The sequence below is a fragment of the Trachurus trachurus genome (genome assembly GCF_905171665.1).
Source record: "Trachurus trachurus genome assembly, chromosome: 17".
NCBI lineage: Eukaryota > Metazoa > Chordata > Actinopteri > Carangiformes > Carangidae > Trachurus > Trachurus trachurus.
The window spans coordinates 6,673,669-6,686,767 of record NC_139900.1 but is presented as its reverse complement, the minus strand read 5'-3'; the positions used below and the strand labels follow the sequence as shown (position 1 = coordinate 6,686,767).

General features: G+C 43.6%; 1 protein-coding gene across 1 annotated transcript in view; it reads left to right on the top strand.

The window, feature by feature from the left end:
* pitrm1 (pitrilysin metallopeptidase 1) overlaps positions 1–13,099 on the top strand; it is a 38,674-nt gene that overhangs the window by 21,477 nt on the left and 4,098 nt on the right. The window contains exons 7-22 of the mRNA XM_083990947.1: positions 31–191; positions 291–417; positions 1,041–1,129; positions 1,281–1,409; positions 1,576–1,689; positions 2,806–2,902; positions 3,235–3,369; positions 5,949–6,087; positions 7,551–7,667; positions 7,766–7,895; positions 9,474–9,594; positions 10,454–10,530; positions 10,648–10,813; positions 12,311–12,411; positions 12,532–12,652; positions 13,005–13,055. Coding sequence (XP_083847073.1) covers positions 31–191; positions 291–417; positions 1,041–1,129; positions 1,281–1,409; positions 1,576–1,689; positions 2,806–2,902; positions 3,235–3,369; positions 5,949–6,087; positions 7,551–7,667; positions 7,766–7,895; positions 9,474–9,594; positions 10,454–10,530; positions 10,648–10,813; positions 12,311–12,411; positions 12,532–12,652; positions 13,005–13,055 — 1,875 coding nt within the window. The remainder of the gene's footprint in view (positions 1–30; positions 192–290; positions 418–1,040; positions 1,130–1,280; positions 1,410–1,575; positions 1,690–2,805; positions 2,903–3,234; positions 3,370–5,948; positions 6,088–7,550; positions 7,668–7,765; positions 7,896–9,473; positions 9,595–10,453; positions 10,531–10,647; positions 10,814–12,310; positions 12,412–12,531; positions 12,653–13,004; positions 13,056–13,099) is intronic.

The window sequence follows — 13,099 nt, the reverse complement described above, 5'->3', positions numbered from 1 at the left end:
TGTGTGTGTGTGTGTGTGTGTGTGTTCCAGTCGGACAACGAGCGCCTGTACGCCCAGCACCTCCAGAACAAGCTGTACCCAGACCACACCTACTCTGTGGTGTCGGGAGGAGAACCTCTGGCCATCCCCGACCTGACCTGGGAGCAGCTCAAACACTTCCACGCCACACACTACCACCCCAGCAATGCCAGGTACACACACACACTCACACACACCCTTCACATTCAGGCGCACTAGAGAGGAGTAACAGAAAAGTGCTTAATGTGGACATTTTTTTTTAACATTTCCAGGTTCTTCACTTATGGAGATTTGCCCCTGGAGCAGCACCTGAAGCAGATCGAGGACGAAGCTCTGTCCAAGTTTGAACGCATCGACCCGAACACGGCCGTCCCGTCCCAGCCGCAGTGGAGCAGTCCTGTACGTCCACCAGTCACACTTAGTACTGTAACAGTGAAGGAGCAAGTCCTGTCTGTTGTCAGTCAGTCTGCTGGGACAGAGGTCTCCTGTAGCATTTTATTTTGAAAATCCTTTAGAAATGACTAGTAGACTAAACAAGGCAAGGCAGCTCTATTTATAGAACACATTTCCTACCAAGGGGCAACTCGATGTGCTGTTTTTAAAAATTTAAATAAAACCCCAAATAGTAACATTAAACATACAATTAAAAGCAAGAATAAAAGAAAGTACAGAAAAAAGAGAGAAAAGAATAATGATATAAAAAAAACTAGACTAAAATAGAGCTTAAAATATGAGTTTGCAGCATGAAATATTGATTTGTATTAAAACAATTAAGAGGGAGTAATGTGCAAATCCAAGATTAAGATTGAAAGTTCTTTAAAAGAGCTCAACATGAAAAGAGAAATGTTTTTAACCTGGATTTAAAAAATGGGGCTGATTCCCGTTCTGCTGGTAGTTTTCTTCCAGTTGTGTGCAGCGTAATAACTAAATGCTAGGACTAGGAGACAACGTGCTGCATGTCTCCTGTCAGACTGTCTGTGTCAGTCCCGCTGTCTCACCGTGCGCTCCCTGGGTTTCCACAGAGAGAAGATCATGTGACCTGCAGCCCCGACGCTCTGGCTCCGGATCCGTCCAAGCAGAACACGCTGTGTGTGAGCTACCTGCTGGGAGAGTAAGATCACACACACTTCAGCCCCTCCTCTTTCCTGCTGACACGTACAGTCGTATTGCAGCAGCTCTCTATTAAAACTGAAGCTTTAATCCTGCTCTTTTATTCCTGAACATCTGAGCTCTTATTATGTTTTGTTTTTTTCTCCGTCCAGCATCACCAACACGTTTGAAGGTTTCACTCTCAGCCTGCTGTCGTCTCTGATGATCTCTGGACCAAACTCTCCCTTCTACAAAGCTCTGATCGAACCCAAGCTGGGAACCGACTTCTCCTCGGTCGTAGGGTGTGTACACACCAAAGTAGCAACAACAAGACCTCTAACACAATGAGTTTTGAGCAGTTACAGTTAGATTTTATCAGTGTGGGTGGGAAAACTAAATAAAAAACTGACTGAGTAATAAAGAGTAATGTCTTTATGGAAAGCTAATGGAAACGTCCTTCTCCTGCAGATACGACGGCAGCACCAAGGAGGCGTCGTTCAGCATCGGACTGCAGGGGATGGCCGAGGACGACACGGAGAGGGTGAAACAGATCATCAGCCAGACCATCGATGACATCATAGAGTGAGTCCCACACTGCTCAGTGGTTTAATCTTTATTAACATCCCATAAAGCTGCTCAAAGTTAAAGCAGAAGTGAGTGATCCGGTCGTTTTCGCTAATGCTGCGTTCCAGGCAGGCTTTTGAAATCGTAAATTACAGCTTCAAGTCACAACTTACGACTTTGTAGCGTTCCAGGCAACCCACTCGTGTTTTTCCGACCTGTTTTACCGGTGAAAGTCACTATAACGGCCACTCGTAACTTCTGACCGGTGAACTCGTACCAGATCGAACTGGTACCACTTCACGGTCGGAAAAATACGAGTTTCCTTGAACGCACCATAACAGTCCTCGTCCCTACGTCACCACATTCACGGCGTCCCTTGGCTGCACACACAGCCCTGCATGCCGTTCTCTCTCCTCATTGGATAAAAACTGTAGGATACGATAAATGTTTTCTCCTCGGCTCAGAGCAGAGCAGAGTGACTGACAGACCCGTGTTTCAGTCCAAACACTCTATGTAAGTGATTGCTGTCGGAAGATTTAACTATTTAAGACTTATATTAACACAAATATATCACTTACTTCTGCTTTAAAGCCGGGTTTATTTATTTGACACATCTGCTCTGACACAGAGATGTTGTTCTGATGAAGGTGTAAACACACTGATTAAACAGACTTACTTTTACAAAGGCAGCATTATTATTATTATTATTGTTATTATTATTATTATTATTATTATTAATATTATTATTATTATAAAGCTGAAAGTAAATCAGTTACGTTGCCTTTGATTTACAGTAGATCAACACAGCAACACACAAACATAAAAATACAAAGGCAGCATTATCGTCCCAGTTCATGATCAACACAGTGGTCACAGAAAGAACAAAAGGAAGAGAAATCAACATTTATTTTATACCAGTCATGTTAAAACAGACTAACATTTTGTTTTTGCAGCTTCACCACCACTTGGCGTGTTTAACTTTTTTTTAATCGTCTAATGCATTCCTTCACTACTGACTGAGTGATGGATCACAGAAGTTGAGCTTATCTACTGGTCAGTGTTACTGTGACGTGAGGCAGCAGAGAAAAGTTTCCTCATTATAATAGAGTGGTTTCTACCTGTCGTCCATCACAGGAGCGGGTTTGAGGAGGAGAGAATCGAGGCTCTGCTCCATAAGATCGAGATCCAGATGAAACACCAGTCCACCAACTTCGGTCTGTCGCTGGCCTCGGTGAGTTCGGTTCGTCGTTTCTGTCCTGGGAGACCATCGTGTCCACAGATACCCTCATATCCACAGAGCAGTTAGTCTGCTAGGTTCTTCTGTTGGATGTTATTGTAGCTTTAGAAACCTTCCTGTGTGTTTAAAATGTTAGGTCAGACACATATAACAATAATTAAAAATTCAAGATTGAATAAAGTAGACAACTGGTCTTTCATGCTGTTTGAATTTGTCTGTGAAATGGGAAGAAACATGTGTTTATGAGGTATTATAATGTGTTGAGGTGCAGTTTTTTTACACATTGGTTTCCTCACTCTCAGTTTGTGTGTGTGTGTGTTTTCTAGTACATAGCTTCATCGTGGAACCACGACGGCGACCCTGTGCAGCTGCTGCAGATCAGCGACAGTGTTGCAGAGTTCAGACAGGCCCTGGCACAAAACCCTCGTTTTCTCCAGGACAAAGTCAAACACTACTTCAAGGTGAGTGAAGCTGGACTCATTATATATACTGTATGTGTGTGTTTGTGTGTCTCTTGTACAGATGTAAGTACTGTATAAGAGAGGAGAAGTAGAGCTCATACCAAAAGATGAACAGTCCTACACACGTCTGTTTAAATCTTATAAGAGAAAAATGAAAACGGATGAAATGTGATAATATATATTAAAATCAATTTCTTAACTCATTGAGTGCCACGCTCCTTTCCAAAGTTTTAGTCAAGTGTACCGGCAATTTAGACCATTTTTGACTTTTTATGTAGAGCCATAGTGTATTCTATATTATACAACAGTTAGTTCCGACCGGTCACAACCGAGCAATTTGATTGGACAAGAGACGTTCCATGAGTGCTGATATACAGTATAACAGCACTGCGACACGGTGTGATTATCTGCGGCACTCGGCCTGCGGCCTCGTGCCTACGACCGAATCACACCCGTGCTGATATACAGTACAACAGCACTCCCTCTTGTGTGATATTGCTTAATTATTGCCACCAACACATACTGTAGCTCAATTGAAAGGTTTAACTTAATGCTTCAAATGGCCACAAACCGTTTGTTTCTACGTGCCTCCGTTCCTGAGAAAAGTCAAGCTAAACATGGCTGGGTTTCACCAAAATCCCTCCTTTTTTTCTAGAAAAGGAGATAGAGCGTCTTTTATGAAAGGTGCGCTGTTTGTGTCTGTCGCTCTTCTGACACTCGCATTTCTGGATCAAAGGGCTCGTATAAGATAAATATACACAACAATTGTTGTTCTATTCACAAATCCACCAGCGGGGGCGGGGGGGGCGCCACTAAACAACAATAACACAGACGCACCGTGCCGTGTCACAGCTTCTCGCCGCGGAACGTGAGGGTCTGTCGGCCACAGCGGCTCGGGAAGACCGGTCCCGCCGGTGGTCGCGGCCCTGCTGTGGTTCGGGTCGGTGATGCCGGTCTGCTTTGGCCCAGAGACCATCAGATTTTACCGCGGGAGGACTTTGGGGAGGACACGGTGTTGCTCCAGCTGAAGACCGGGCGGACTGTCGGCTGAGAGCTTCCTGTTTCTGCTCCGAGCAGCTCGAGCAGCTGGAGCAGCAGCGCAGGTGAGAGCAGAGCAGCTGCGCTGCATCTGCATGCAGAACTCGTTTGCAGAAGCCGAGTTATGATAAAAACTTCCAGATCATGAGCTGTCATGTGACTTTGATCGTCATCTATTTCAGTTCTCCTCGTCGTAGAGTCCCCAAATTTACATATAATGTGTATTAAAGTGTCTATTTTCATAATTTAAAAAAAAAGCAAAAAACGAAAAATCGTTATCGTTTTTGGCACTCAACGCATGGGAACGAAAAACGAGAAATTACGTGGTTGGCACTCAATGAGTTAATCTATCTAATCCTCTAAATTCTCTTAAAACATAATAAATAATATGAGTTTTACATAATGTCCTGAGAAACTAACAGAGATGTTGAATGAGCTCCTTCCTCATCTGTCCCACATCCCTCCAATGAGTTTGGTACAAATATGTTCTGGACTTTTTGTGTAATCCTGCCAACAAATACACATCTCTTTCTTTCTTTTCAAATTCTTTTTATTGATTTTTACGCAGGTATTGACCAAGGGGGCAGTTGTCGGTCTGAGAAGTGAAGCTCACTTCCGCATTCAAAAAGCTGCAATCCCCCCGGCTGTCGCTGGGGGCTGGCTCCAGAAGGGAGCAACTCCAATCGAGCCCCATGTTAAAATAGCCGATTTTACAGCTTAAAAAAACATATTTACAGCCTGGTACATTTTATTTTTTTGGTCTCAATCGATAGTTTCTACCCCCGCACACACTCTGAGGGGGGTGAATTTTTTTTAAACTCTACCGTTTTACTATTATTAGGGTTAAAGTTCTGGCCAATCAGGGCGCAGAACCGTTGAGTGACAGGTCCGGCGACCGCTGCTACGAGGCCAGTGGGCGGGCTCTCGGCCGGCCAACGGCCGCACCGCTCCAAATATGGCAAGTAGAATCCAACATGGCGCGGCTCAAACCCCCGTAGTAGCGGCACAAAACAGACTCCCCCAAACCAATGGGTGACGTCACGGACGCTACGTCCATTCTTTTTACAGTCTATGGTATTGACAAGTGTACAGGATAGTCTTTAGAGGTAGTCACAGTATTGCATGTTCAAACCCACCCCACCCCTTAAATACACATCTCTTATTAGCTGAACCAGTGTAAGGTCACGTCCCTGTGGCTGGGAGGTTGAAGTGATGGCAGGATCTCTGGGGAAACGATGCGTACTGAGAGTGTGGCATTTAAAATGATATTTTTAAAGGAATAAAAACCTTCAGAGCCGCCGTCACAGCTCCATGTTGTTGTTGGGTGAAGATGCTCCCGCAGCTTCAGGGAGGAAAACACATCACAAAGTCTTGATGTGAAGTTGTTCTGATGCCTCCAGGGGAAACTCTCCTGTCTCTACGGATCCTCAGAGGTCAGAGGTCAAGCTCCTCTGTGGAGCTGGTTTCTATGAGCTCTGACAGGAAGGAGTTCACATCAGCTCCTTCACCTTTGATGCTGATTGACGTTGTCGTGTTCCCAGGAGAACAGCCACAGACTGACGCTGTCCATGAGCCCAGACGACTCGTACCTGGAGAAACAGGCCCAGGCCGAGGAGGAGAAGCTGCAGAAGAAGATCCAGGCTCTGACCGACGGCGACAAGAAGGAGATCTACGAGAAAGGTAACGACCACCACCACACTGATGAATTTCCTCACCTCACATATCACAAATTTACTCTCTGAGCTCCTGATTGGTCACTTGTTCTCTTAAAGGTGTACAGAAAAGAAAATTGAATTTGAGCCCACTTTGGGTGATAAAATTAATGTGATAACTCATCTTTCAGACGTTGTAGGCCAAACTTTGTGCAAAATTCTATTTTTGAGTAAATCCGGGATGAAAGTGTGTATTTTTTTTTTCGCATTGGATAATGCAGGCGCACGGATTATACGTCAGCCTGTACACGATTTACCAGCCACTGATATTGGATCCGTAATCCGTCATTCAACGTCTGAGACACGCACACACACACGGAGCTCGGGCTCGCCCCAAGCTTTGAATATCCCGCCCGCTCGATAACGACCAATCAAATTCGTTTTCCTCACTCGGGTAAACTCGTGTTGCAGCTCGTGACAACTCGGCGCGACAAACAGGACAAACGGCCATTTCTGTACACCTTTAACTACATTGAATTCAGGTGGGAGAAACTTTCTGAAGATTAATTCAAATCATCAGTTCATAGTCATTTAACCACAATTAATTTCAAGGACTCACAGAAAGTGTCTCACAGTAGAAAATGTCTGAAAGTAACAAGTGTCATCAGCCAAGTTCAGTCACCGTTCTGCATGAGGATGATGTGGTCTTCAGTTACAGCAGTGGTTCCCAATCCCAAATTTTTGGCGACCCCAATTTTTTTCTTGGGCCAGCTCAAATATTGTTTTATGCTGCATTTTATTTGAACTCAATTTATATTCAAGAAAGTTAAAGTATAGAATAAAGTTGTTTAAAGGGACAACGAGGAGTTTCTATTCGGTTATAAAAAAGTCTCACGTTAATGTGGATGAATCTCCGCTACCCACACTTGTTAATGGGCCCATTTTCGATAAATATATCGATCTGTCTCTATCGTTATTTTGTTATTATTAGTGGTGGCGGAAATGCTGGGCGAGCCGACCAGCGTTTTTTACTTTCGGTTTCGCAACGAGTCATGAGAATAACGCAGCTGAATCGCCGTTTATGGTCGGAACTACGACGGAATGTGAACCTCTTTGAACCTCTGACTTTAATTCTTGATGAATGAAAACATGAGTCTGTCTTGCGCCGGTCAAAAGAATTTTACGGTGCGCGCGGAGGCTCATAAATGTAGTGTGAAAACGCTTCGCTTTTCCAAAACTCCTCGTTGTCCCTTTAAGATTGTGTGTGGTGTTTTTAATCATAATTTTAAAAAGAGTAATAATTATTTTAAAAAGTATTTTTATCAGTATTTTTCTTTTTTTCATCAATTACTAGACATTTCAGGCGACCCCATTAGAATTTCAGGCGACCCCACGTGGGGTCCCGAACACTGAGTTACAGAGTCTGATATTCACTACATGACTAAAGTAAACATGAGTTTTAGAAAATGAAGGTTTGACGTCCTCCTGCAGGTCTGGAGCTGCTGGCGGTTCAGAGTAAAACCCAGGACGCCTCCTGTCTGCCTGCACTCAAAGTGTCCGACATCGAGCCCACGATCCCCTTCACTGCCGTCCAGATGGGCTCTGCAGGTACGGCACGACGGCTGACGTTAATGTGACGGTTGCACAGCGATCACAGCAGGAGGAGTTTCTGACAGTCTGTCCTCTCCTCTCCTGGTTGTCCTCAGGCGGCGTCCCCGTGCAGTTCTGTGAGCAGCCCACCAACGGCCTGGTCTACTTCAGAGCCATGTGCAGCCTCAACACGTTACCCGAGGACCTGCGGCTCTATGTCCCGCTCTTCTGCAGCGTCATCACCAGGTGAGTTCATCTGGAGGAGACGTCTCCTCAGGGTTGAAACTAGGGATGTCACCTTTATAGATTTTCTTGGTACGATTATTGTCAGAGAAATAATCACGGTATTACGATTATCACGATTATTATGCATTAATTAATTTCACAACACTTTAATGTGTAAAATCAAATATAGTTAAAATATACATTACTAATTATAAAATATTTTAAATATCTATTAACTCATTGAGTGCCGCGCTCCTTTCCAAAGTTTTAGTCAAGTGTACCGGCAATTTAGACCATTTTTGACTTTTTATGTAGAGCCATAGTGTATTCTATATTATTGCCACCAACACATACTGTGGCTCAATTGAAAGGTTTAACTTTATGCTTCAAGTGGCCACAAACCGTTTGTTTCTACGTGCCTCCGTTCCTGAGAAAAGTCAAGCTAAACATGGCTGGGTTTCACCAAAATCCCTCCTTTTTTTCTAGAAAAGGAGATAGAGCGTCTTTTATGAAAGGTGCTCTGTTTGTGTCTGTCGCTCTTCTGACACTCGCATTTCTGGATCAAAGGGCTCGTATAAGATAAATATATACAACAATTGTTCTATTCACAAAACCACCAGTGGGGGCGGGGGGGGCGCCACTAAACAACAATAACACAGACGCACCGTGCCGTGTCACAGCCTCTCGCCGCGGAACGTGAGGGTCAGTCGGCCACCGCGGCTCGGGAACACCGGCCCCCCCGGTGGTCGCGGTCCTTCTGTGGTTCGGGTCGGTGATGCCGGTCTGCTTTGGTCCAGAGACCATCAGATTTTACCGCGGGGGGACTTTGGGGAGGACACGGTGTTGCTCCAGATGAAGACCGGGCGGGACAGTCGGCTGAGAGCTTCCTGTTTCTGCTCCGAGCAGCTCGAGCTGCTGCAGCCTCGCGGGTGAGAGCAGAGCAGCAGCGGAGCAGCTGCGCTGCATCTGCATGCAGAACTCCGTTTGCAGAAGCTGAGTTATGATAAAAACTTCCAGATCATGAGCTGTCATGTGACTTTGATCGTCATCTATTTCAGTTCTCCTCGTCGTAGAGTCCCCAAATGTACATATAATGTGTATTAAAGTGTCTATTTTCATAATTTAAAAAAAAAGCAAAAAACGAAAAATCTCGTTTTTGGCACTCAACGCATGGGAACGAAAAACGAGAAATTACGTGGTTGGCACTCAATGAGTTAAAATATGACCAATTATTAATCCGCCAGGGGAAGTGTTTGAAATATTCAAGTCATTAATTGTCATCTATACCAAATGTTGAAGTTAATTTAATCTTTTTTTTTTTTTTTATTGCAAATGACACTCTAGCATTTAAATTCCCACCAATTCAATGTTACGTTAGTTAAATGGACCAGTATCTGTGCATTTACCTTTATTTTGGCACACATCTGCCAACATGGTTCATACATTATCTTTTTTTTGGAAAGTGACGGTATTTAGGGATCTTTGCGATCAATTAATTGTGGCATTTAATACCATGATTAATTGTGAAAACAAGTAATCGTGACATCCCTAGTTGAGACAGACGTTCTCCAGCTCAGTGTTTGTGTCTCTGGTGTTCAGGATGGGCTCTGGAGGTCTGGACTACAGGCAGCAGGCGCAGCAGATGGACCTGAGGACCGGGGGCATGTCTATCTCCCCCCAGGTCATCCCCGACTCCTCCCACCTGGACATGTACGAGCAGGTCAGCACCGAGTCCTAGGTCGCCGCTGCACATCAGGAAACTCTACCATGAATGAATAAATATATATTTTCGTGTCATGCCACCATTGTGGGATTACAAGACACATTTACTGACAAATCTAAAACGACACAGTCCTTCCTGTTGGTATTACCCGCCACACAAGTGCCACACATAAATAAACAACTAAAGATTACTCATCTGTAAGTCGCTCTTCATCTCATTGCCCAGGCCTTTTCAAGAAATAAAGAAAATGCAAATATTTTCAACTGAAAAACATGTTTTAGACTTTTTTTAGACTTTATTTATTTGCACATATAAAATAGAACAAAAACATTTACTTATCTCTCTTACTAGTGAGAAAGATATGAAAAAAAAAATGTGCTGGTGAGGTCTGAAACCCGAAAGGCTTATAACATGACCTCACCTTGACCTACCAAGTAATTTAAACAAAGTAAAGAAATAATATTCACATACCTTGTGCAAGGTAGAGAAATAAAAAGCTTCTCAGCATCGTCCAACCACACACATTCGTTATTTGGATCTACCTTACTAAACAGTTTTTGTCTTATGAAGTCATAGAAAGGACGGTATAACACCAAATGAATTTCATTCTCTACCTCTTGGACGTCACACAAAGTACAAATTCTGTCGTCTTCTGCTGTGCCGACACATTTGCCTGTCTCAACATGAAGATGAAGAATACCAGATCTAAATTGAGCACACAAGGATCTTTTCTTTTTTTGACAAATTATACAAAACATAAGTTTGTGTTCACTTTGATTCCCCGCTGTTGGCCCAGTGCATGCTGGGAGAAACAGTCTGAATATGTGTGTGTGTTGACCTGTGTTGTGTGTGTCAGGGCGTCCTCCTGGTGTCCTCCTGCCTGGAGAGGAACCTCCCTCACATGTTTCAGCTGTGGAGCGACATATTCAACAGGTACACACTCAAACACACACACAGACACACTCACTATCACCGATTGTATTTTATTATCTGATGATTTTTTTATTATTATTAAATACCTTTAATAAAGCTTCCCTGTGTTTCCGTCAGCCCACACTTTGACGACGAGGAGCGCCTCCGAGTGCTGGTGATGTCGTCGGCGCAGGAGTTGGCCAACGGGATCTCGTACTCGGGTCACATGTACGCCATGACACGTGCAGGCCGCCACCTGAGCCCGGCCGGAGACCTGCAGGAGAGCTTCAACGGGATGGAGCAGGTACCCGAGGGCCGCTGGGCTGAGATATCATGTCATATGATGATCATGTGACCACGTCATGAATGAAAACATGGAGGTGTTAAGAAAATTAAAATTAGAAAAGCACAGAAATTAGTAATTGAGGTTTGATTCTTCATATTAGTGACGTGTGATACGACTGATTTTCATTCTGATCCGATACCAAATAAAAGGTGGTATTGCCGATAAGATACATTCTACAAAAGCTTCATGTATGAAGAGGGGGCAAACAAAAAAATAGACAGTTTCTAATTAAGATAAGATAAGATAAATCTTTATTGTCTCCCTTGGGAGAGATTCATTTTGGACAGACCAAAGAGACTCCATTATAGTTAATGCAATAACACCAAAACACAGACGACCTTTCTTTGGTTTAATTTTAATAGTCAGTGGCAATAAAACATGCTTCACCAGAATTGTGTTTAAAGTGCATTTCCCACAATTCTGTGGCATAATACATGAAAATATTCAATTTTAGAGCATAGTTTTGATGACTACATTGACCGTTTGAATTCACATTTAAAGGAATAGTCTGACATTTCTCTGAGAAAGCAGAGAATAAATCATAGATTATCTTTCTTATTCTTTCATTAGAAACACTTTTTTTTTCAATAATAACATCCAAACTTTAATCGGTTTAATAGGTCTAGGACTTCAGCCACCTACGTGTGGATTGATTTACACAACCATAGTTCACTTCAGAGGTGGAGGCAGGAACAGGTCCTGTAAAACAACTGTCTACTGTAATAAAAATAGTTGATAACCCCTGATTAGTGCAGACTGGTGACATCACCACTTCATATTGAATCCGACAACGATGAAAGAAAAAGAAAAGCAGCTGATGGAGGAGAGGAATCCTCCTGAAGGTTGAAAACATGATCAACACAAAGTGAACATGTCATGTTAAAGGCCCCATGCTGTGCACTTTTCTCTGGGTTTATTTACCTGCTGATATCCCTAACAAGATGTATCATTGGTTTTGAGTACCTGTGATCTGCTTAATATCGTTTCTACTGCCCCTTTCTGTTGCCTCTTTCTGGATCTCTAGCAGGCACAGGTCATTTGGCCAATCAGAAGAGAGAATAAGAAACTCTCCTCTGATTGGCTCACTGTTTTTGAGTGGCATGTGGTCGGGCCAATCACAGGCAAGTAACTGAAACCTAAGCTGCATTCATAAAAATTGAAAAAAAACAACTGGTCACGGTGGGTGGAGTTACCTTGTGTGTGACATCACAGAAAGGAGGAAGTGCTATCTGCTCGTCTTAAAGAGACAGTTCCTACAAATGGGCGGTGTGCGTTTCTCCGTTTATGAGCAGTTTGATGCATGGGGCAGTATACACGTGGCCCAGAGACCTCCCCAAGCACCAAAAAATAACCACAATCACATTTTTCATGCCATGGGGCCTTTAACCAAACTGTCCAGCCTGTCTGTGGTTGTGTCTGTAGCTGATGTGTCTGTGTTTGTTCTCCGATCGTCAGGTGAAGTTTATGAAGAGAATCGCTGAGATGCCGGATCTGAGCCAAGTCATCCGGACGTTACCCAGGATCAAGAAGCATCTGCTCAACCCAGACAACATGAGGTGGGATGATGATGATGTCACCGCCGCTGGTGGCCGGGTGTCCGACTCCGCTTCACTTCCTGTCTCTTGTCTCTGTAGACGTGACCTGTAACGAAGGATCTGAATCTGTGTTTGTTCCAGATGTGCAGTGAACGCCACTCCACAGGCGGTGACGGACACGGCCGCACAGCTGGAGAGTTTCATGAGGGACGTGGCTGAAAACAAGAGGGAGCGCAGACCTGTCAGACCCAGCATCACTGAGGTGAAGCTCCAGCTGTTTCACCACGTCACAGTGTTTATAATAATGTCTGTCGCACTTTTAAATCCCTGTGCACTTTAAAATTGTTTTTATTTTATTTATTTGTCTACCAGCAAGCTTTTTAATCTCTTATTTTGCCCAGCAGACAGACAGAGAGCACAGTAGCATCTTCTTCTTTTAAAGTATTTTTTATGAATTGTGTATTTTTATTCTTTGTATAATTTGTCCTGCTTTTCTTCTTCTTAAGGCTGCTGTCATGAACTAATTTCCCCTCGAGGATAAATAAAGTGTAATGAATCAATCAATTATAGATGATACATTTTTCCTCATTCTGTTTGTTCCTCCTCTGACACAGAAACCACTGGACCCTCTGGACGAGTCTGGACCCAGCAGGAAGCTGATCTCTGTGAGTTCAGTTGAACTTTGGTACATTTCACTTGATAAATGACG